This window comes from Coregonus clupeaformis, chromosome 30 (genome assembly GCF_020615455.1).
Source record: "Coregonus clupeaformis isolate EN_2021a chromosome 30, ASM2061545v1, whole genome shotgun sequence".
Classification (NCBI taxonomy): domain Eukaryota; kingdom Metazoa; phylum Chordata; class Actinopteri; order Salmoniformes; family Salmonidae; genus Coregonus; species Coregonus clupeaformis.
Window position 1 is genome coordinate 27,354,222 of NC_059221.1, and position 25,424 is coordinate 27,379,645.

Here is a 25,424-nt window from a genome sequence, read left to right on the forward strand (position 1 = left end):
CATAAAACAGTAATCTGTGTAATGAAAACTTGAGTAAAATACATATTTTAATAAATAACAGTTTGCATAGCATCTGCCCTTGACTTGGAATTCCTCTACGTTACCCGTTGCACCAGTATCCCACCAACATCCTGAGAGCAGACAGGAAACTGTAAACAATAATCAGGACTTCACAAACAGACCTGGTAACAAAGTTCGCATGATGATCAATGGGCAGGATGTAGACCCCATGAAGAGCAGGAAGATACAGTGACGCAGGAACGTAAAGGTCAGAGCATGTCAGGAAGACGCTGGGCATTTTGGCAATTAAGTTCAACATGGCCCAGTGATGGGAAACCCCTCTGTCTTCCCCCTCCTAACTTATTTATACTTTTATTTATGTCTGGTGTCCAAATCAAAAATAGTGCATGAGCATACACATGAGTGTCCAGCATGCATTGTCTGTGAGTGTGAGTGCTTTGGGCTTGCTTCTGACATCCAGCAGATTGGGGGATTAATAATTGCTCTACTTTGTCCCAATCAGATCGCTATCTACCCTGTTCTTCGTTCTCATATTTTATCTCCCTTTGACCCACTTTTCTTCTTTCTTCTCCCGATCAGATAGGTGCTCAATCTCTCCTCTCATTCATCGCCTGTCTCCTATCTTTGCGCTGCAGTTTGTGTTTTACCTAGAAAGGTCTGGAGAAAGTCAACACTCCACCTCTTAATTCTCACAACTCTACAGAACATGACACGCTACATAAACCTCAAATTCCTCAAACTCGCCAAAGAAGGGGGGAAAACTGGCAAGGAGTGAAGTAGAAAATTGTATTTACTACTGAAATGGTGTTTCCATTGTGATGCCAGAAGCACTGGAGCCAAAGTTGTAATGGTAAATAACAGCAGGAGCGCTGACAAAGTGTCAAGAGACTGTATAAAACCCAATAACAAATGGTAAGCAGTTGTGTGAACTTCAAGCCATCACTAGCACATTAGAGGCTGCTGCTGCCTATTGAAATCACTGGCCACTTTAAGAAATGGAACACTAGTCACTTTAATAATGTTTGCATATCTTGCACTACTCATCTCATATGTATATACTGTCTTCTAATCTATAATATTATACTGTATCTTAGTCCATGCCGCTCTGTCATTGCTTGTCCATATATGTATATATTCTTAAATTCCATTCCTTACAAGATTTGTGTGTATTGGGTATATGTTGTGAAATTGTTAGATATTACTTGTTAGATATTACTGCACTGTCGGAGCTAGAAGCACAAGCATTTCACTACACCCGCAATAACATCTGCTAAACACGTGTATGTGACAAATATAATTTGATTTGATTTGATTTGAAATGTTCAGAATTCAACAAAATAGGTCCCTCCACTCACGTAATGCTGTGTGTCTGTGTTTCCATGTTGTCACACTGTGAGGGTTGGGGCTTGGCGGTGTCATATGAGACTTGTCATCCATCTGTCCGTCTCCACCGCCCTTACTCTTTCACCTCCCTTCCTCCCTTATTTCTATTGCCTTGTCCGCTGCCAAAAATGGTCAACTAACCTCTCTTTGCAGCTTTGCCCAATTGCTTTCAATGACACTGTACCAGAAAGACGTGAATCTCAGAGGAGCATAACTACTCTTCCACAAAGATTGCTAGGATATGTGCAAATAAGTGAAAACAGATAACCACTTTGGTTGCATAACCTATGCTTACTGAGAGAAGATAGAAATGTGTCGACATGAACTGGTGTGGGATTGAAACTATGTCCCTTCCTCTGGTCCCCCTGTAACAACATGTGATGTGAATTGCATACAGCACAGCCACTCACCTGATCCATTAGTCAAAACCTGCATGCCATAGACACACACACACACACACACATACAGTACACACATACCAATACAAAGTTATTCCAGGTGGGTATTTCAAACTGATTTACTGCTTATTGGACAGTTCAAAGAGCAGGACTCCCATCTGCTGAGATAAGCAGTGTACTATATAGTGGTGTCAGCATGTTAGCAGTATTGGGGAAGCTACTCTGAAAGGATAGTTCACTGAAAAGATACACTGAACAAAAATGTAAACGCAACATGCAACAATTTCAACGATTTTACTAAGTTACAGTTCATATGAGGAAATCAGTCCATTTAAACCAATTAATTAGGCCCTAATCTATGGATTTCACATGAGTGGGAATACAGATATGCATCTGTTGGTTACAGATACCTTTTTAAAAAATGGGCCTCACAATGGGCCTCAGGATCTCGTCGCGGTATTTTTGTGCATTCAAATTGCCAATCGATAAAATGCAATTGTGTTCGTTGTCCGTAGCTTATGCCTGCCCATACCATAACCCCACCACCACCATGGGGCACTCTGTTCACAATGTTGACATCAGCAAACTGCTTGTCCACACAACGCCATACACATGGTCTGCGGTTGTGAGGCCGATTGGACGTACTGCCAAATTCTCTAAAACGAAAATGAACATTAACTTCTCTGCCAACAGCTCTGGTGGACATTCCTGCAGTCAGCATGCCAATTGCACACTCACTCAAAACTTGAGACATCTGTGGCATTGTGTTGAATGACAAAACTGCACATTTTAGAGTGGCCTTTTATTGTCCTCGGCACAAGGTGCATCTGTGTAATGATCATGCTGTTTAATCAGCTTCTTGATATGCCACACCTGAACTTGGCAAAGGAGAAATGCTCACTAACAGGGATGTAAACAAATTTGTGCACAGAATTTGAGAGAAATAAGCTTTTTGTGCGTATGGAACATTTCTGGGATCTTTTATTTCAGCTCATGAAACATGGGACCAACACTTTACATGTTGCGTTTATATTTTTGTTCAGTGTAGTTTACCAAAAGTGAAAAATTATCATATGTAAATCTGAAATGTCATAGACTACAAATTGCAATACAGATCACTCTAGGGTCATACTGTATGTTAACAGAAAGTGTAATTTAGCCTATTAAACACAAAAACGATGTTTCAAGTGAGAATTAGGCAGGTCTGATGCTGAAAAAGAAAGGCAATTATTGCCTATTTCACCAATATTTTTTTTGTTGCAAAAAAAGTAGTGTTAAGTTCCAATAGTTATCTACACCACTGCATGGCAAAAAAAGCAATTAACTACTGAAAAAAAAAGTTTGACTACCACCAGGCTACTGCAAAATGTAGTTAAATTGCTTGTTGAACTACATGTAGTTCACTACTCCCCAACACTGCATGTTAGGGCAAGTTTAGTCTGTGGGAAAGACGATTCAAAACAGCCACTCAATATAAGATAAATGAATTATCCGTGTCCATTTTGAAGTGGGAACCTATTACTGGCAGTCAACGACTTGGGACAGACTGAAATAGCAGTGCATGTTATGTTACGAATTTGCAAAATGTATAATACATTACAAATTCTAGCTAGGTGGCTAGGTTGCGAATGTTAGCTAGCTGGCTGACGTTAGCTAGGCTTGGGGTTAGGGTTAGGGGTTAGGGTTAAGTTTAGGAGTTAGTTTAAAGGTTTAAGGTTAGGGGAAGAGTTAGCTAAAAGGGTTAGGGTTAGGGTTAGGGTTAGGGGAAGGGTTAGCTAACATGCTAAGTAGTTAAAAAGTAGCTAAAAAGTAGTAAGTAGTTGAAACGTTGCTAATTAGCTAAAATACTAAAGTTGTTCATGATGAGATTCGAATTCGCAACCTTTGGGTTGCTAGACATTCGCGTTCTACACCCATCCATCCACCCATCCCGACCAACCACCCTCATTTCGTTTTTGCATTAAGTAACCATACTGTCTTATGTAACCATACCAAATGTAACATATCATACTAATTTGAGTGCCCCGGATCTACATTTACTATGTTATGTCTAGTCTATGAAACCAAGCTGGTCAAACAAAACATAATATTCTGTTTGGAAATGGTCAACTCCTTATCTTTCATAGAGCAGCGCCTATCTTTTACTGTTTTGTACAGACTCAGTGTTTAGTTACTAGGTGTGTGGTGGGGTGTTCTGTTACAATGGAACAATAGAAATAAGCTTGGGTAATGTGGTGTCACCAAGGTCTCCAGACATCAGACCTTTCCCACTGGGCACAGAAGTCCTTTCAACGTCTAGTTTTGATTTGAGTTGATCTGGTTGAGTTATCAAATAACGTGAATTCAATGTGAAATCAACAAAACATTTCACCATGTCATTGGATTTAGGTTAAAATGTGGTTAAGAAAATACAAAATTCCCTTACGTTGATGACTTTGAGCAAATCCAATCATTTTTTCACGTTGATTCAACTTCATCACATTCAATTATTTTGTTGAAATGACGTGGAAACAACGTTGATTCAACCAGTTTTTGCCCAGTGGGTTGTCCCTTCTCTTAATTCCCACTTTCGTCTTCTAACATATTCCTCCTCACCTCTCTCTCTCTCTCTCTCTCTCTCTCTCTCTCTCTCTCTCTCTCTCTCTCTCTCTCTCTATATATATATATATATATATATATATATATATATATATATATATATACAGTGGGGAAAAAAGTATTTAGTCAGCCACCAATTGTGCAAGTTCTCCCACTTAAAAAGATGAGAGAGGCCTGTAATTTTCATCATAGGTACACGTCAACTATGACAGACAAAATTAGAAAAAAAAATCCAGAAAATCACATTGTAGGATTTTTAATGAATTTATTTGCAAATTATGGTGGAAAATAAGTATTTGGTCAATAACAAAAGTTTCTCAATACTTTGTTATATACCCTTTGTTGGCAATGACACAGGTCAAATGTTTTCTGTAAGTCTTCACAAGGTTTTCACACACTGTTGCTGGTATTTTGGCCCATTCCTCCATGCAGATCTCCTCTAGAGCAGTGATGTTTTGGGGCTGTCGCTGGGCAACACGGACTTTCAACTCCCTCCAAAGATTTTCTATGGGGTTGAGATCTGGAGACTGGCTAGGCCACTCCAGGACCTTGAAATGCTTCTTACGAAGCCACTCCTTCGTTGCCCGGGCGGTGTGTTTGGGATCATTGTCATGCTGAAAGACCCAGCCACGTTTCATCTTCAATGCCCTTGCTGATGGAAGGAGGTTTTCACTCAAAATCTCACGATACATGGCCCCATTCATTCTTTCCTTTACACGGATCAGTCGTCCTGGTCCCTTTGCAGAAAAACAGCCCCAAAGCATGATGTTTCCACCCCCATGCTCCACAGTAGGTATGGTGTTCTTTGGATGCAACTCAGCATTCTTTGTCCTCCAAACACGACAAGTTGAGTTTTTACCAAAAAGTTCTATTTTGGTTTCATCTGACCATATGACATTCTCCCAATCCTCTTCTGGATCATCCAAATGCACTCTAGCAAACTTCAGACGGGCCTGGACATGTACTGGCTTAAGCAGGGGGACACGTCTTGCACTGCAGGATTTGAGTCCCTGGCGGCATAGTGTGTTACTGATGGTAGGCTTTGTTACTTTGGTTCCAGCTCTCTGCAGGACATTCACTAGGTCCCCCCGTGTTGTTCTGGGATTTTTGCTCACCATTCTTGTGATCATTTTGACCCCACAGGGTGAGATCTTGCGTGGAGCCCCAGATCGAGGGAGATTATCAGTGGTCTTGTATGTGTTCCATTTCATAATAATTGCTCCCACAGTTGATTTCTTCAAACCAAGCTGCTTACCTATTGCAGATTCAGTCTTCCCAGCCTGGTGCATGTCTACAATTTTGTTTCTGGTGTCCTTTGACAGCTCTTTGGTCTTGGCCATAGTGGAGTTTGGAGTGTGACTGTTTGAGGTTGTGGACAGGTGTCTTTTATACTGATAACAAGTTCAAACAGGTGCCATTAATACAGGTAACGAGTGGGGGACAGAGGAGCCTCTTAAAGAAGAAGTTACAGGTCTGTGAGAGCCAGAAATCTTGCTTGTTTGTAGGTGACCAAATACTTATTTTCCACCATAATTTGCAAATAAATTCATTAAAAATCCTACAATGTGATTTTCTGGATTTTTTTTTCTCAATTTGTCTGTCATAGTTCACGTGTACCTATGATGAAAATTACAGGCCTCTCTCATCTTTTTAAGTGGGAGAACTTGCACAATTGGTGGCTGACTAAATACTTTTTTTCCCCACTGTATATATACACAAAAGCTGCCTGCTTTTCACTCTCAAATAGACCCCATCCCTATATCACATTCTCCAAGTCTCCCCTGAGGCACTATAGGAAGATGCAATTCAATGAAAAATAATATTTCATGGAATCTATTTTGCCAACTTGAGCAAAGTTGATGCTGAAGTCCAAGAGCTTGACCCCATTATTTTTGTCCCCCTGTCAGTGAACAGTTTGTCAGCATACTGTAATTCTATATTTAGAAAATATTTTACATGATCTTATAGTATCAGATTTAACTAAGCATGCACATACAAATTAAATAGAATATAGCCTACATGTAGGCCTGTTATCTTGAGGAGGCACTCTCATTAAAAGGATTTTGGTGCTGAAAGTCAGTGGCCCTCTGGTAATAAAAGGCTCCATAATTACAAGAGATGGATAACTGAAATTCGTAGTTATAATAGGATAAGTTTACAGAATCCAGATAATTATACATCTCCGTTGGTTAATTGCAAAGCTTAAAGTTAAAATTATGCTTTATGTTGTATTACAATTTCAAGACTCTTCACTTTTTGCATGATTGACTACTCGCCATAAAATGTAAAGATAACCTTTATGAGAAAATGGGCACCTTTCCAGAGCAATGACATTTGGCGATTCGCTATTCGAAGTCTCTTGAAAGACGGGAAAGAAAGAAGATAGTGAACACTGGAAGGGGAGGTACTGGACACCGGACTTGAGTCAGAGCGAAGAACCGACTTGAGCTTACGCCCTAGTTCGCTCAAGGCGTCTTTTACCTCACAAACTCACGGAGGATACCCGAGCAACCAATTTTCTGGGGGAAATATTACGAGAATAAAATGTTCCAGAAAAGCAGAAACAAAACTGGAAAGTCTGAGTGAAAGTGAGGATTTGTGAAGCTCCAATACGCAATTTATAGGCCGGGTGTAAGGCTGATTACCATTTCAGTTGGAGCGACGGTCCAGGCAATGGACACTTTTTTGGAGGAAGCCCTTTCGTTATCATCATAATTCTTTATACTGGAATTGATCGCAATTAACCTTTGCAATGGAGAGTCGGATTTTATTTACTTGCATGCTGGTTTGCGTGTTCTTGCGGTCGTCCTGTGGTCAAAACTCTGCACCAGAAGCAGGTGAGCTTTGCAGGTGGTGGTCTGGTGGTGGGGTGTGGTGGGTGGATGTTATAACCTACATGACTGACAGATTAGGGAGGAGAGGTGCAGCCAGAGGATCTCCAAATGGTGTTATTATATTGGCACAATCATTTTATCATAGCCTACCTGTCATAGAATTTCTACAACTTTGACAGTAACCTATGTTGATACCTGTTCCTTGCTTTTAATGAGAAGTTTAACACTATGTTAAATGTATTTATGCATATGATTTATTGTGATGTAAATTAAAACATCTAATTGATTATAACACCATAATAATTACTGAATGCTTGTTACAACCATGCATGTGTTAGCTAGAGCTCATAACTGTAGTGGTGAAAACTAAACTTGGTGGTGAGTCAATTAAATCTGTCAGTGGTCTGTCTTTATAACTCAGTGTAAGTATACAATGTACAGGCTACAGAACATTACACTTCTCACACCCTCTTCCATTTATAGACTAGACATGCTTTGACTAACATAGCCTAATTACTTTCTATGCATCTCACTCAAACATAGAAATGGTTTTAATACTAAGGACTGGCTGAGAAGCACAGTTGATCCAGGTTTAATCACCTGTGAGGATGTATTTTGATCCTACATATAGCCAACTGATGGTGATATAACCACATCATGTTTTAGAATCAAGAAGAGCTGCGGAGGAGGCCTTTTCTATCACATCTGGGCTGTCAATCTGAAGCGCACACTTGTCATTGTGTGTGTGTGTGTGGGTGTGGGTGGGTGTGTGTGTGTGTGTGTCTCTGTGTGTGTGAGCTTCCATGCATGCGTGAAACAGATCTAAAGAGTTATTGTCAGTTACTCCTATGCTCACCAAGGTTCTGTGGTTTCATAATTTACATTTAGTGTGTAACCATTAATATATTAGTCAAACTTGTTCAGGGTGTACTCTAAACCTGACACTGCAATAAAGCTAATACTGTACAAGGCAAATATTTGGCTTACAATAAATAGGCATGACCAGAGAGACACATACATAAGTACATTTTACAGGAGCTTTAACCTGGAGGCCACTAAGGCAGCTAGAGGAGTACAAAGTCCAAACAAGAAGACAGATGTAGAGAATTCTTTAGGAAGCAAGAGAATGAAAGAGAGAATGGCGGAGTGTGTTCACACTCACTGCAATTCGTCTTTCAACACTACACTGTTGTCAGTACAACCACCACACATCGAGCGTCAAATTGAAGCCTGAAGAAATTCACTTTTAAGGTCCCAAAGAAAATAGTGAATTTCAAAAGCACTCAAAGCTGGATAACGAACATGGCATCTCTCTCTCTCTCTCTCTCTCTCTCTCTCTCTCTCTCTCTCTCTCTCTCTCTCTCTCTCTCTCTCTCTCTCTCTCTCTCTCTCTCTCTCTCTCTCTCTCTCTCTCTCTCTCTCTCTCTCTCTCTCTTTCTGCTCTGAGCACATATGGCTGCTACTGCACATTCTTCCTCTTCTCTCAAATGGAACTGCAAAAACACACCTCCCCTTACCCTTTCTCTCTCTCTCTCTCTCTCTCTCTCTCTCTCTCTCTCTCTCTCTCTCTCTCTCTCTCTCTCTCTCCCCACCTCCAACCTACCCTCCTCCTTATACCACCAATACCCAGCCGCTCCTACTGTTCTCCCCCCTCTCCCCTCTCTCCCCATAACCCCCTCTCGCTTAAATGAGAAGCCATGCTTCTTGCTACTGTTACGAAATATGGAAAATTGGCCAAATCTGGAATGTTTTTCCTAGTCTTTCTAAATGTTATGACAGCATCTTTCATCCGTCCTTCATTCGCACACCCCTGCTCTAATCTATCTCACTTCATGCCTATTTTTAGTTTGTTTGTTTTGATCTGGTTTTATTGCTGTAATTACTTGTTTCTCACTCCTTTACTTTCTTAGGACGGTTCACGCTTCTCCACTCATTTCTGTTTGTGCATGTACGTGTGCTTGTACTTGCATGCATGCACACTCACACTGAACAGGGAGGGGTCCACTGGAAAAAGTTAAGGGAGGGAGAAGGATTCAGAGAGAGAGAGAGAGAGAGAGAGAGAGAAAAGAGAGCGAAAGTTAGAAGTAGTAGTGGGTTTTCCCACAGATGCTCCACACAGTCTCAGTTCGCTCTAGGATTGTACATATCCCTGTAAATGGGTGTGGCTATGAGTTTGCCACTTCTCTATGGGAAGTTTGTGGGTAAGCTAACTATACCACTATGTTTCCCTGTTTCCCACATACACTAATTGTAGTGAACCGCACACACTTATTATAAGCACTATGCTTATAGAAATTCCCCCTCGTGAAGTGGTGTAAGTGGTGTAAATGTTGCTACATTTAAACTCTCTGAGCATATCATTCTCATTCATTTTCACATAATATTAGCATGATAATCTGTAGCTATAGCCTATACATATGTATCTATATTCTCCTATATCTGTAAAAATCTACTGAATGTGTGTCCACCACCTGTAACCCTCTCTCCTCTCCTCTCCTCTCCTCTCCTCTCCTCTCCTCTCCTCTCCTCTCCTCTCCTCTCCTCTCCTCTCCTCTCCTCTCCTCTCCTCTCCTCTCCTCTCCTCTCCTCTCCTCTCCTCTCCTCTCCTCTCCTCTCCTCTCCTCTCCTCTCCTCTCCTCTCCTCTCAGTGTTGAACTGCTGTGAGGGCGACGTCCTCTTCCTATTGGACTCCTCGGGCAGCGTCTCATCCTATGACTACTTCCGCATGCTGCGCTTCCTGTCCGAGCTCCTCCTTCCCTTCTCATTGGGCGAGGACCAGGTGAGGGTGAGCCTACTGCAGGTGGGCACCCAACCCCGCCTCGAGTTCGGCTTTGATGGCCACAATACCCAAACGGGACTCCAGGAGGCGCTGAGAAACACCAAGCCTCTGGGGGGCGACACCAACACAGAGGAGGCCCTCAGGTTGGCCAAGGACTGGGTTCTGAAGCCCGGGGGGAGCGGGGGGGCCAGAGAAGATCTACCCAGGGTTCTAGTGTGGCTGACGGATGGGGTGAAGCCGGGTGATGTGATTGGACCAATGAAGGAGCTGAGAGAGGAGGGCGTGTCCGTTCTGGTGATCTCCACGGGCCACGGGAACTACCAGGTGCTGCGGCAGGTGGTCACCCCTCCTGTGGAGTCGCACCTGTACTTTGTGGACATAGATGATATGAGTATCATCACCGAGGACCTGAGGGATGCCATTATTGGTGAGTGTGTGTGGGGTTCTGTTTGTGTCCAATTTGATTCCACAATTGACTGCAACTGACATGGACCTTACACCTTCTTTTGAGCTCTGCTATAAACTGTGCTGCTGTACAAATCCATGTATCCATGCTACTCCTTTATCACATACCCACTCCTAGAGACAGTGGGACATAGAAGGAAGCAGAGACAGTGTGTTTTAGACTGTAATGAGAGAGGGGGGGGCTATTAATAAAGACATTATTCAACCCAGCCCCCTCTACCGTGCCCCCCTACGGTGCCAGACAGATATATATAGACTAGAGGGTATTTCTCTGGTCAGATAGGGTAACAGTCATATGGACACATAGGCACTTCCAGTAAACATATGTAGCTCTAAGACATGATGCATAGCGATGGGCGGACGCATAGTGTAAATACAGTTTGTTTACGACACAGAAGGAGAATCCATGATCCCTCTAGCGAGTGCCTGAGGTTCCTATCCGCTGATACTGAAACCTCTCTTGGGTTTGCTATTTGTTACAGTGGTATCCTCAGAACTGGGTTGTCTATTTCGAGGGTTTTTATGGCATGAGTTGTAAATGCATGGGAGAACACACAGTTTGTCTGTCTGTCTGTCTGAGCTCCTCTTGTCCTCCCATCCTCATCCCTTTCCGCCCTCTCTTTTTTGCCATCTTGTTCTGGTTATCCAAGTATGAATGTTTACCAGTGAGAGAAAGGAATCTGCACACTGTGATAATATGATATGGAATCGCCATCGTTCCAATATAACTTTCCATTTATTCCATTCCAGCCATTACAATGAGCATGTCCTCCGATTTAAAGTGACACCAGCCTCCACTGGAGGTGTATATTCCACCAGTGTTTCAGGTCATCGGTCTCAGTCTGTCTCTTCTCTAACAGAGATCCTCCGGGCTGAACGGCTCCAGGTGCGAGACGTGTCCACAGACAGTGCCGTGCTGCAGTGGCGACCGGTTCTGGCCGGTTTGACCGGTTACTATGAGATCCGATTTAGACCGGTTCCCAGTCTAGGAGTGGTTGGAGGAGGAACAGGGGGGCCTGGTACCAGCCCAAGTACCAGTGGTGGTCAGTACCAGCGACTGACCCGGCCAGGGGACTCCAGCACGGCCAGGCTGACGGGCCTAAAACCAGACACAACATACAAGGCCACACTAACTCCTGAGTCCAACCTGCAGGTGCTCAACCCCCTCTCTGTCAACTTCACCACTAAGCCAGGTAAGAGTAGAGCTGGGGAAGCTTGTGCATCTTGGTAAAATCAGTGCTGTTCTATCGCGCGTGCAATGATGTCAGAGGGGAAAAAAACTGTTTGTTGTTTGCAGTATCTTTTTTGTTGTTGTAATATCGGAAACGGACATGGCAGTTCCACCGTTAAGGATTCCAGCTTTCACTTCCACTTTAGAATAAAATCACCATATTATATATATTTTAATATTATAGTATTACATATCACTTATTGTCTCCTCAGAGGTGTTGAGTCCGGCTGTGGTGACGGTGTCTGACTCAGGGGCCAACAGTGTGAGGGTGAGCTGGGGTCCTCTGCAGCCGGAGTCTGTCCAGAGCTTCCAGGTGGAGTACATGGCCCTGCCAGGGGGGAAGCTCCACACGGCTACTGTGGGCCGAGGGCAGAACTCCACCGTGCTGACCAACCTCCAGCCAGACACCCAATACCTGGTCACCGTGAGCGCACGGCACTCCTCCGGCCGGGAGAGGGCCATGTCTGTCAAAGTGTGCACTGAGGAGGGTAAGGAGCGTAGAGCATTGAGGATATGTTCTTAGGCACAGATGCAGAATGGTATTAGCCTCAAAGCTTAAACTGAAACATTAAAAGGGGGAAATGCAAAATTGACTATTATCCTTCACATAGAAGTGTATGAACGCAGCACATAGGCCTTATTCACACACTCTCTCTCTCTTTCTCTCTCCCTCCATCCCTTCTCAGTAAGGCCAGCTCTAGCAGACCTGCAGCTGACCACGGTGGGCAGTGACTCTGTGCAGGTGGACTGGAAAGCCAGCGTGGACGGCCTCAGGGGCTACTGGCTCACCTGGGAGGGACAGGACAGCCACGGCTCTACCGCCGCCCCGCGCTCCTCCCTCTACCTGCCTCCCAACTCACTGTCCACGCGCCTCACACACCTGCCCCCCGCTACCCGAGTGTGTGTGTCGCCCGTCTACCGGACGGCACGCGGGGAGGGCCTCTGCTGCACGGCCCAGTTTCATTCAGGTGAGAGGACAGGATGCCGCCAGTTAACCCTTTCAGCACTGCTGGTTGGGGTCAGTTAATTTCAGTTGTGTTCAGTTGGTCAATTGGAGCGGACATGGAATTTTTTAGGGCATGTCTAAATGGATCCTAGAATTGGCACTTTTGAATGTACCCAAGCCATCTCTCTGTTTGGATAAGGATGAGTTTTGAATAGCATTTTGAATCTGAAGAGTAGCCTATTTTTTGCCTACATTACAACAATGATCCACTTGTAGCATGTCGCCAAAACTTCAGATAATTTTTTTGAAACAACTCCAAAATAGTTCCCTCTAGATTCTGTCTGACCCCAAAGTAACCACACTAAAAATGTGTGGTTGTGGTTGTGCCTACTGGGGTTTCCATGACAACTAGCTTACACTCTTGGCTTGCTACTGGGAAGGTCTGGTATGAGGTTTTCATGTGTGTCTGTTTCCTTCTGCCTTGCAGATGCATCGGTTTGGGGCCACAGATCATAACATTGCTGAGTTCAACAGGCAATATGCCAAGGATGGAGGGATGAAGGAGAAGAAGAGATAGAAGAACAATACATCTGAACTTGCATCCCTCCCTCAGTTCATTCTCTCCTCTCTGGATATCATCCACAAGACACAAGGCCTTTGGATTACAAAGCACTGTCTAATAGATACTGATACAATAGATAGATAGGCTTACTGTACTATAAAGATCTTGCTCTATTAGTAAGCACCCTAACTGAGTTGGGTTGCTATCTCCAGCGATGCAGACATCTTGATTTTCACATTTACTTTGCATTGCCTAAAACCTGTAATCACACTGTAAAATTGTTTGTTTGTTTTAGATATAAGCTTAAGATGTAGAGAGTGGGCCAAGCACACCAGTCTAGCTCAAGGTCATTCTGCTTAACAGTATTATGCATGATGTAGTTTTAATCAAAAAGACCCACTGGGCACAGATGTGTTAATTTACATTTGGTTGAGTTATCAACTAACGTGAATTCAACATGAAATCAACAAAAACTTTAACCATGTCATTGGATTTAGGTTAAAAGTTGGGTGAAAAAAAGATCAAATTCCCTTACTTTGATGACTTTTGCATGTCCAATCAGTTTTCCACGTTGATTCAACATCGTCTCATAGATTTTGTTGTTGTTGAAATGACGTGGAAACAATATTGATTCAACCAGTTTTTGCCCAGTGGGGAGGAATGTATTTTAACACATTTTTCTAACTTCTACAATACACGGAGAGCAACCATGTTTGCAAAATAATCTGAATATTTCCCAAAGCACCCAATCCTAATATTTTAGTAACACAATACATGTGTGTGCAAACTCAGTGTAGACTTTAATTGAAGGGCAAATGAACACAGAATCCTTAATAACAGAGAGGAACTAATTTGAACCAATGAAAAATCAGATTATCTACGTGGCTGTACTGATAAAACCACAGACAAGATGTTCTACCAGTGAGATGTTGCAGAGGTTTTTTCATTAAAGGATGGTCACAATATGATATTTTCCAGGATTGTTTTGACCCATCACTACCAAGACTTATACATGGAGGACTTGACAAACAGTTACATTGGAAGATGCTGTATATTCAGTGATACAGGTTGGCCATTAACAACGGTGCATAGGTCTGCAGAAGAAATATAATAATTATTCTACCAAATTCCTTGGACCGTATTCATACTGTAGTTGTGGAGATCTGTTCACAGTATGTCCCACTGTGTAAAAACGGGTTAAATCCACATTGTTTCTACGTCATTTCAACAAAAAAATATCAAAGCGATGGCATTCAATCAACGTGGAAAACTGATTGGATTTTCAAAAAGTCATCAACATAAGGAAATTCTGTCTCTTTTCCACCCAACTTTTAACTTAAATCCAATGACATGGTGACATTTTATGTTGATTTCACATTGACTTCATGTTAGTTGACAACTCAACCAAATGTAAGTCAACAATAGACGTTGAACTGACATATGTGCCGTGGGGTGGCTCTGTTATCAGCTGGTTTCTGCTGCCTCCCTGTGGAAGTTGTACTGATGCGTTTTAGATCATTTTTAGATGCGTTCAATGTTGGTTTGTTCATATTCAATACATTGAGAGTTGTTAATCACTATATTAAATTAACTAGTTTTACAACATAGGGGATTTTCTCTGAGAATGATCATGCATATCTAAAGTGATCAGAGGTCTAATACAATGTATTTGTTTGGTAACTAACTGCATCAAATGCATTTTGCATTAACTACCAGAACTGTCTCTTAGTGCCTAGTATTGATGGGTGGTGTTGGGTTGTTGCATTTGCCTCTCACAGGGACTGAATGCCATTGACCATTTATTGAGGATCAGGATGCTGATTAGAGGAAATAATTGAGGAAGGGTTGATAACAAAAGGGATTGTAGAAATTATGATGAATATGAAACAGATGGATGCCCCGCCTTTGCTGATTGGCGAGGAAAAGCTGGAAATAGAGGTTGTCAAAGGGTGAGTCTTATTTCATGGCCCTCATAAGCTGCCCCAGAAAGCCACACTTTTTTGGGAGGGGTGGTCCCCAGTAAGACATTCTATGCATCTCTAACTCCCATTCTAATTTTCTCATCTCCTCCCTCTTCTTTGCTATTTTTACCTCATGCTCCTTTTCTTTTAATTGTCGCCTCCTCATTTTGTCCTCTGCCTTCTTCTCATCCTCGTCGTTCAATCGTTTCTTCCTCCTCCTCAGCTCTCTTTTTTGCCTCCTGCTCTTGTCCCTTTTTCTCTCTTTCTTCTCTTGCTTATTTTTCTCTTCCTTTTCCCCCTCACTGTCCTTTCCTTCTCTTCCATTTTCTAAAACTCTATTTATCCTTCATTCTCTGTAGCGCCAACGCTTTTTAACCTCCTTTTCCATTATCTCCCGTTCTTTATTTTGCCTTTTCTTCTCTGCCTCCTGTTCTGATTTTGCCTCCTGCTGCAATTTCTTGAGGATCTGCTGTTTGTTCTTTAACTCCTGTTCTATGAGTTGTCTTCGTTGTTTAACAGTCTATCCTCCTGTGGGCTGGCAGTTCACTCTCAGAGGAGGTCTCCTCTTTTTCTCACTTTCCTTTCCCTTCCTCCTCTACTCACTCAGCCTGGTAGCCGTCTCTGTTCAGCTATTACGTTCCACTCCTGTCATTTGCTAAAGAGGTCCAGAGCAGGAGCAGCCATTGGTGAAAACAGCGGGAGGGACTTGGCGTGTGGTACTGGAGGAGGGCACTGAGGGCTTGGGGGTATCCATTGCAGGGGAGCGCTCCCCGGTCTGTCCAGGGGGAGGTGCAGATGAGGATAATGCACTTTACTGTTTGACCAAATCATGGTTTTAGTCACCCAAAAAATAGGAAGATTTGAGTGAGGGGACAATGTAGAATATGTTCTTTATGATCCATGATCTTGGCTGTCTAACTGATGACAGAGTCGGAGCAGGTCTCTTTGCTGATGCCACGTTAGACTTTGCATGTGAGTTTGTGTGACCCCAGCCCACCCAACAAAAATATGGTCCAGCCCATCTGGCATTTGCTAGAATTTCCAGATGGCCAATAGGCCCCTGCATATCATTCCACTTCCCTCTTCCTGAATACTGTTCACACTCTCGCAAATGTCCTCCAGCCTCTTCTGCGAAAAAGCCCTGCCCACATACAATACAGTGGCCATTCCACAGTCCCCTTCCATTTACAGATACTGGATATAACAGAATACATTGTTCTCCCTTTGGCTCTCCTCCTGAATCATGGTCACACCATCCTACACCTCCGCCATATATTTCTGCACAGCCTGGTCTCAGACTATACGTAACATATGAAATGTAAATCCGGGACACTGAAATTGGTATGATATGGTTACATAAGACAGAAGGTTACTTAAGGCAAAAACGAAAGTAGGGTTGTTGGTCGTGGTGGATGTATAATACGAACGTCTAGCAACCCGAAGGTTACTACTTTTTAGCTACTTTGCAACTACTTAGCATGTTAGCTAACCCTTCCCCTAACCTTAACCCTAAACCCTAGCCTAGCTAGCATTAGCCATCTAGCTAACATTAACCACCTAGCTAACGTTAGCATTAGCCTCCTAGCTAACGTTAGCCACAACAAATTGAAATTTGTAACATATCATACGTTTTGTAAATTCGTAACATCATACGAATTGTACTTCGTAACATATCATATGAACTGGATGATGGACATCCACAAATTAATACATACCATACGAAATATAACATATCATACTCATTTGAGTGTACCGGATTTACATTTACAATGCTACGTTTACCCCCATGAGTCCAGGTTGTTCTGCGTCTCTGTCTGAAAGGCTTGGAAGACACATTTCAGTTGAATGCATCAGTTTACAACTGACTAGGTATCCCCCTTTCTGTCTCTGTCTGCAAGGCTTTCACTTTGGTCCTTGTTGTGACTCCATGCTGGAGAGTCCTGAGCACGGCTGTCCCTCATCCCCAGACCTTGCCTCAGCTCCACCATGTCTCAAGGGACCCTAGCGATCTGGTTGAGCTCTGCCATCTTCTGGTCAAACTCAGAACTTCTGGTTCCTCTCCTAAGCGGGAGAAACATGTTTCAAGATTCCAGAGGTGAATTTAGTCAAAGATGTTCCAATATAGCTTTGCCTTTTCCCCTCGGATTTCGTTTTGGCCTTATGGCCTTAGTTGCTGACTGCTGCATAGCCTTGACTTTATTATGGACAAGTCCTCTTTAAAAAGGAAAACCAGACTGCTGTGTGGAACTTAAACGGTGATGCTGGCAAGCTGTGGAGTCTCCTTGTTTTTCCTCCTATCAAAACACACAAACAGACTCATAACTGCAGCCCAGTGCTAATAGCCTTGGATCATTTACCTGGTCTGAGAGAGCTACAGTTATGTCAATAGGATCAGTAGATGGAACTTTTGGGAGCTGTTGGCAATTGCTTTGAGGTGTTTGTTCCCTTACTGTCCTCCCCAAAAAGATTGTGAACATGAAACTATTTTCTTTTGTGTTTAAATATTCACTGAGGAGTATATGAAAAATTCAAGAAAGATTGAATGGGTTTCATACAGTACATTATTTTTGATCATCCAAGTGATGGCAGAAAATATTAAACTCTTCCAGGTTCGTGGAAACTCCTCATCTCGGCTACTCAATCTTAATCTGGAAAAGGCAAAAATGTTGGATTGCAAAAATCTGGCTGCACTGATTTTAACTAGTAGCAAGGGGAAATTACTGTGAGATTTACCAGGTCAGAAACTTTTTTTTTGTTGCACTGTCAATCGGGGTACGAGGGGTGGTTCCTGTGGGATTATTTAAGACACTCTTTGAAGACGTAGGGTTTCAGATGTTTTCGGAAGATGGGCAGGGGGAAACTGTTTCCACCATTGGGGTGCCAGGACAGAGAAGAGCTTGGACTGGGCTGAGCAGGAGCTGCCCTCCAGAAGGGGTGGGAGGGCCAAGAGACCAGAGGTGGCAGAACGGAGTGCTCGGGTTGGGGTGTAGGGTTTGAGCATAGCCTGAAGAAGGGGCAGTCTTGTAATGGATGCGAGCTTCGACTGGAAGCCAGTGGAGTGTGTGGAGGAGCGGGGTGACATGGGAGAACTTGGGAAGGTTGAACACCAGGCGGGCTGCAGAATTCTGGATAAATTGCAGGGGTTTGATGGCACAAGCAGGGAGCCCAGCCAACAGTGTGTTGCAGTAGTCCAGACGGGAGATGACAAGTGCCTGGATTAGGACCTGCGCCGCTTCCTGTGTGAGGTAGGGTCGTACACTACGGATGTTGTAGAGCATAAACCTGCAGGAGCGAGTCACTGCTGTGATATTTGCAGAGACCGACAGGGTGTTGTCAAGGGTCATGCCAAGGTTCTTTGCACTCTGGGAGGGGGACACCATGGAGTTGTCAACTGTTATGGAGAGGTCTTTGAGCTGGCAGGCCTTCCCCGGGAGGAAGAGCAGCTCCATCTTGTCGAGGTTGAGCTTGAGGTGGTGGGCCGACATCCAAGCTGAGATATCTGCCAGGCACGTAGAGATGCGTGTTGCCACCTGGGTGTTAGAAGGGGGAAAGGAGAAAAGTAGTTGAGTGTCATCACATTAGATAGGAGAGACCATGTGAGGATATGCAGAGCCGAGTGACTTGGTGTATAGAGAGAAGAGGGCCTAGAACCGAGCCCTGGAGGACACCAATAGTGAGAGCACGTGGACACAGATCCTGCACGTTTCCACTGCTCCAGACTCCAATGGCGGCAAGTTTTACACCACTCTAGCCGACGCTTGGCATTGCGCTTAGCTGTCATCAAGGCAAAGGGTGGCTATTTGAAGAATCTCAGATATAAAATATATTTTGATTTGTTTAACACTTTGTTTGCTACATGAGTCCATATGTGTTATTTCATAGTTTTGATGTCTTCACTATTATTCTACAATGTAAAAAATTGTAAAAATAAAGAAAAACCCTTGAATGAGTAGGTAGGTGTGTCCAAACTTTTGACTGGTAGCGTAGGAGGACGAGAACAGAGAATAGAGATTTAGCTTTGGCAGTACAGAAAGCTTCTGTGACACAGAGAAGAGCAGTCTCGGTTGAGTGACCCGTCTTGAAGCCTGACTGGTTAGGGTCGAGATGATCGGGGTCGAGCGGACCTCACTAGTCGCAGGACTTCATATGGAGAGGTAAGGGGTCAAGGCGTAGTTCTGTGTGAGTGGGACCAGTGGACTCAATACGCTGAGTGAATGAGGAGCAGATGTCGTCAACCTTCTTTTCAAAGTGGTTGACAAAGTTGTCTGCAGAGATGGAGGAGGAAGGGGGAGGGGGTGGAGGATTAAGGAGGGAGAAGGTAGAAAATAGTTTCCTAGAGTTAGAAGCAGAGGCTTGAAATTTAGAGTGATAGAAAGTGGCTTTAGCAGCGGATACAGAGGAAGAGAATGTAGAGAGGAGGGAGATGAAGGATGATAGTTCCTCTGGAAGTTGTTTTTGCTTAGCTGCCCTCAGCCCTGTTCTGTAAGCTTGAAATGAGTCACTCAGCCACGGAGCAGGAGGGGAAATGGAAGTTATAAATCTGTCATTCTCATTGATCGCAAGTCTAAGAAGCCGTACATATGTTCTATGTGCACTATTTCTATGCTTCCCGGTCTGAAGTTTTGTTTTTGCATACTTTCAGTTTTGTACACCAGCTTCAAACAGCTGAAAATACAATATTTTTGGTTATGGAAAATATATTTCACAGCGGTTTATATGGTACAATGATTCTCTACACTATACTTCTCTACACTAAACTGAAATTAGGTGAACTATTAGAATTTTTGCAACCAGGAAATGGTGGAGGTATTTCTGCATAGTGCATCTTTAATTAAATAAAATAAAAACGAACATTAAAACCATTTAAGACGAGATATTTAACAAAAATATGAATAAAATCAAATACTGTAAAGATGTTCATTTATTGCCTCATTACATGCCATACCAGACAGAGTGCTTCACAATCATTCATCAGCAAACCTCCCAACTGAATAATTTATTTAAGCTTGATCAATAGTACTGTAACTGCCATTAACCAGATAAAATAATTCTTTACATACTGTATCAACTAAACCATTTCAGTATCGTTCACAAAACATTTCATTCTGTTTACAATGATGTCTCTCTTCCCGTTCCTTTCTTCTTTGGCTGGAATCAGAGAAATTCAACTCAAAACAAACGCAAAGAGGAGCCCAAGATGTACTGCATGGTCGTTGTGAAAAGCAGCCCTCATTCACCAGCATAGAAAGAGTCTAGACAGTGTGTCTCTAAGAGTAATCTATTTACAGCATCCTGGGTCACTATCAAACACCCTCATAATCAACCACAACCCCCAACACATTCACACACAACCTATCGCAGGCACCGTACATTTGCAAAGAAACTAAAGGGTTTATGAAAGTCATCCAATGTGATTGAGATTGATTCTGTGTGCAAAACATTGTCATCAGCCGCCCGGTATAGCTTTATTTGGCCATCCCCTGTCTGTCTATATACTAAGTGTATTTAGAGCTGGCACTAGAGTCACCGGCTCCGAGAGGTTCTGGTTCTGGTCAGGTGTTCCTTTGCTTTGAATAACCTTCTGTCGATGTCTTTCCTCCTGTCGCTTTTTCTTTTCCAAGCGCTGCTGCTCTTTCCTCTGCTTGTTTGAAGCCTGAGAGAGGGGTAAAAAAAACAGGTCAAGACAAAAAAGGGGGACTTAAGTCCCTTCTGAATTGAATTGAGAAATGCAGGTCAATTTAATTTGGAACTTGAATTGAAATAGTCACACAGACTCAGAATACATATTCAGAATTGGAATTTGAGTGCAGAGTCGTGGTGTAGTGGTTCCTTACTGTCTGAATAAAACGTGTTAAAACACCTTAAAAATATATTTATTTAAGAATTGCAATTTACCTTGGATTTGTGTATGTTGCCTCCATCTGGTGGTAGTTTGTGCTCACTGCACTCTGTCGCTGCCTCTCTACACGCTGAGCATGATCCCGAGGCACACTGTCCGTGACACACTTGGGCCGCTAGCTCAGAATCCACCAGCCACTCAGCATTGATGGTGGCGGCACTCAGCTGAAACAGATTCTCCTCTTCACCTGAGAGACATGGCACACAATACACATGGGGTCAGTTGCGGTGAATATATCACATCAGATGCTCCTGTTGATCATTATCAAAGGGTTTTTGGATGGTAGCTCCCTCTAAAAGATGGAAATCCCCAAAACAGCCAATTGTATTCAGTTGTATTTATTTGCAATGTTTATTATACATGGTAGGCGTAGACCGCAGATGAATTAAAGTTTTATATGAGTTGGGGTTAGAAAAGCACCCAAAAACGGCCCAAAACAGCTAGCAGACGCTGATAATCAGAATGCACTGGGGGAGAAGACAAAGGGGACACTCACAGTTTGGGCCTCTGTTCTTCAGGGAACTTAGGATCACATTGTCCTCCTCGGAGGGGGTGGGTGATGGGGCTTTCCGTCTGTCCCTCTGGCCGTCACCAAACTCACGCTGCACACTCGAATTATGAAGATTCTGGAGGGACACGAGAGGGGTGGGGGGAATAAGGTAACATTTTATGAATATAGGACTAATCCAATGGTTGAAATATTTGGGAGTGGGTTTTTAGATGAACCGGTCGTTTTTCGTACCTCTAAACGCAGTTGAGCAGGGCTCTCAGAGTTGTCACCGACTGGTCGTACACTGTCGTAATGGTCTCCATAGCGATAGGCAATGTGTAGCTCTCGGCCAACCAGCTTCTCAGGGCCATTTATCTGAATTGAGGAAACATGATGAGTAGGGCCTATCAATAGTGGTATTTCATACAGTCTGTTACATTAGAAGAGGACTTCAGCTTAAAAAAACAGTACAGTGTGCTACAATGTGGTCTAGTAGTAGGACCACATATACCACCTGGCGACGGGGATTCACGCCTCTCCTCGCCAACTTTTTTATCTATGCCCTTCTATTTTTTACTACTCCCCTGTCCACTTTCCCGTTCTTTCATTTAAATAAAAAATTTAACATCAAAAAATAAGCCTACTTAATGAGATTGGGATTCCGATCTCCTTTAAAAACAGATATATAAAATAAGTGTGAATTTCCCCTATTGTGCACTACTTTTAAACAGCTATATGTCTCTAGCCAAAAGTTGTAAACTATATGGGCAATAGGGTGTCATTGAGGTTCCTACCTCCCACAGTGGCGTGTTGAGCTGATGAATGACCACTTTGAGCTGTTGACTACGGGCGAACGCCACGATGGCATCATTGCCAGCAAACGTACCAGGCTGGGAGAGGTTTGACACTGAGAGGAAGAAAACAACAGAGAGAAATATTAGTGACAAGACCTTTTAAAGACACACTCTCCAGGATGACTGGCATACAATCAAAAACTTGGGCATCCCACAACATTTTCACATGGAAATAGCATTTGGTTTCTATCATATTGGGCTGTTTCCTTACAATGCTGTGCGAAGGGCACATCATCCTCCACAAAGGGCTCAAAGTCCTGTCGGTGTGCCATCATGTACTGCACAGTCTCCTGGCGCAGGCGCAAGTGTCCTCGAGAGTGTCCCTCCAACTGGTCACCCAGAGCCCGGAACAGGCAGTTACTATAGGATGGACACACAGTATTAGTCAACGTTGTAACAGCCATTTATAACAGCACTTTGGTTACGTTCCAGGCTGACTACATTTCAGACGTTGCATTGCATCAACCAATGGTTGCGTGCCATGTCATTGATTACACAGTCGGAAATCAGATTGCTATATTTACATTTAAATTTTAGTCATTTAGCAGACGCGCTTATCCAGAGCGACTTACAGTTAGTGTATATCATATGATATGTGGTTAGCTTATATATTAAATACCTATCCAGGCGTTTATAGGTCTGCCAGGTGTCTGCAATGTAGTCAGACCTTCTCTCTCTGAATCTTACCCATCTCCAGGCACCTCTCTCAGTTTGAGCCCCAGCGCTTGGAGCTGGTTAGAGAAGCTGACAAACTCCTCTCCCTGGTCCCCGTCCTGTGGCCGGTTCTTGCGGTCCTTGGCGATTGCCCTGCGCGCGACCCGCTCATCCCGCTTTCGCTCTACGTCACACTTTCTGTTGCCGCCACGCAGTGGCTTTCCTGTCTGCTTCCTAGACATGGCTGCCCGGCCTACAGACACAGATCTCTACAGATGCAAGTAGATCTCTCCGTCACTCACTGGCACATGCAGTTGGGTTACTTCCACACAGGTGGAATCCTGTATTTCAGAAAGAAGAGGGAAAGAATAGAGATGATGTAACAACTCAGTTACATCCACATTACACTGACACTAATTGATTGGTACAGTAGTCAGCTACAAAAATATGGTTAACATTAGCTAGTTGTTACACAGTCAGTTCAGTCAGTTGATACGTGGCACAGCATGCAATTGCAACTCTAAATGGGTTAGCTAATTAGCTACAATGTGATAAGGACAACCAAAGATGACTACTGACCAGTTGCATTAGCGTGGTGTCTTATGCCGTAGCTGTCATGCTAGCTAGCTGGTAGATCTGTCATCCTGAATAACAACAACAGCTGACAGGGTTTGATTTCGACTAGTTAGAGAGCCTACTGTACTGGCCAGTTGACGTAAGCTAGCTAGCTAATTATATTATCTGATAAGTAACTAGCAACTGTTATGCCAGCTGGATATGACTGCTAGCTAGGTTAGTCGACTACTTAGCTAGCTAGCTAGATAGTGTGCAAACGTTAGTGGTTAATGCTAATAGCGTTCTCGTTGATTTGGAGTTAAAAACAACAGTGATTAAATATCAAGCAACCAGAATATAACGAAGGTAACAAGTTACTCACATTCTACAGGAAGCATCCGATGATGCGCAAACCACGTCCTATACAGTAGTACGTAATTTTTTTGCTAAATAATATCTGGCTCATGAGTTTGTTTAATTGGTTTGTTTACAATTCCCGTTCAGCACCACCACTTCCGGGACTAAGGGTACGGAAGCCTGAGAGCATCATACTTTATATATTACCGTCCAAATTCATAACTGTCAACACAAAACAATACATACCCTTTTATTAAAAATCCTATAAGTTTGTGAAACGTTTAGCTCACCTTAAAACCCCTACTTTCAACTGTCTTGAGAAATGTCCATTACTTGATTTGAACTAATCCAAGAATGGTGTAGCTAATGTTGGGAACAATTGGGAATAAAGTGGGGCACTTTTACAGGGAAGGATGACCCCTTGGCAGTGGTCATTGTATCGGCCTAATACACTATCTTTACAACATTTACATAATAGTCATTGTGTAGACTAGGCCTACTTATTAAAGTTGGTTGTGGTGAAGTTCAGAACAAGCTTTCTATGCTATAAGAAAACGTTGCATGTCTATCAAATGAGATATGAAAACAGCTGGTACATGACGGTCAACAGTCATCAAGCCAACAAGCTCTGAATCATGTTAATTTCAGAAATCTGTGTCTTCAGTGTATGACTCAGGATAAAGTGGGAGGGGGTGTTATGTGTTGTAAAGGGAAAAGACTGCACTTTATTATCACTCTCTTTTCTCCTCTCTTCCATTCTCCTCTGAAAAATCTGTTATATTTTGAAGCACCACAATGCAGGCCCTCTTCTCCAATCCTCTCCTCCTTATGACAGAATGCAGTTGGAAAGAGTTGTGTGGAGGAGGAGTGGGTTGAGGAGGACAGAGAGTGTTTGCTGTGTAGAATTCTATCAGACATTGTCAAAGAAGTCGCCTCAGGACCTAAAAATGCATCGGCAGGCATAGAAAGGAAATAAGAATGTATACATAACAAAAAAAAGAAAACACAGTCAAGTAAATACCTTCCCAGTTATAATAAAGATTTGCATTAGAAATTTAGAACGATATGTGTTTTTAGAACGAAATGGATATTTAGTGCATTCGGAAAGTATTCAGACCCGTTGACTTTTTCCAAATTTTGTTACGTTACAGCCTTATTCAAAAATGTGTTAAATAGTTTTTTATCCTCATCAATCTACACACAATACTCCATAATGACAAAGCAAAAACCGTTTTTTAGACATGTAACTGTTAAGAGAATTTCTATCTCTAATCCAACCTAAGCTTGAATCATTACCAGAGGTTGTAAGGCTCTGGTTTTAATCATAAATGATTTAAGGTCCACAACCAACAAGAATGATCTGTCTTTTTATTCATGGAGAGCTCTGGCGCCCAAAACACATACATACTGTTTTATATCCCTTGACAAACAAAGGCA

General features: G+C 42.9%; 2 protein-coding genes across 3 annotated transcripts; one reads left to right on the plus strand and one right to left on the minus strand.

Moving 5' to 3' along the window:
- The first annotated feature begins 6,702 nt into the window (after positions 1-6,702).
- Positions 6,703-14,185, plus strand: LOC121545558 (von Willebrand factor A domain-containing protein 1). The gene is made up of 6 exons (XM_041856188.2): positions 6,703-7,237; positions 9,883-10,440; positions 11,339-11,671; positions 11,922-12,197; positions 12,396-12,677; positions 13,143-14,185. The coding sequence occupies exons 1-6, from the start codon at positions 7,153-7,155 to the stop codon at positions 13,169-13,171; spliced, it is 1,563 nt and encodes a 520-aa protein (XP_041712122.1). The 5' UTR covers positions 6,703-7,152; the 3' UTR covers positions 13,172-14,185.
- A 5,896-nt stretch (positions 14,186-20,081) lies between these two features.
- Positions 20,082-24,144, minus strand: LOC121546668 (OTU domain-containing protein 3). Of its 2 annotated transcripts, XM_041857892.2 has the most exons (9): positions 24,013-24,144; positions 23,655-23,719; positions 23,109-23,416; positions 22,633-22,781; positions 22,362-22,474; positions 21,820-21,942; positions 21,574-21,703; positions 21,074-21,264; positions 20,082-20,831 (listed from the first exon to the last, which is right to left on the minus strand). In XM_041857892.2, the coding sequence occupies exons 3-9, from the start codon at positions 23,315-23,317 to the stop codon at positions 20,667-20,669; spliced, it is 1,080 nt and encodes a 359-aa protein (XP_041713826.1). In that variant the 5' UTR covers positions 23,318-23,416; positions 23,655-23,719; positions 24,013-24,144; the 3' UTR covers positions 20,082-20,666. The 2 variants fall into 2 exon arrangements, with proteins under 2 accessions (XP_041713826.1, XP_041713825.1); XM_041857891.2 differs by lacking the exon at positions 23,655-23,719.
- Between the last annotated feature and the right edge of the window lie 1,280 nt (positions 24,145-25,424).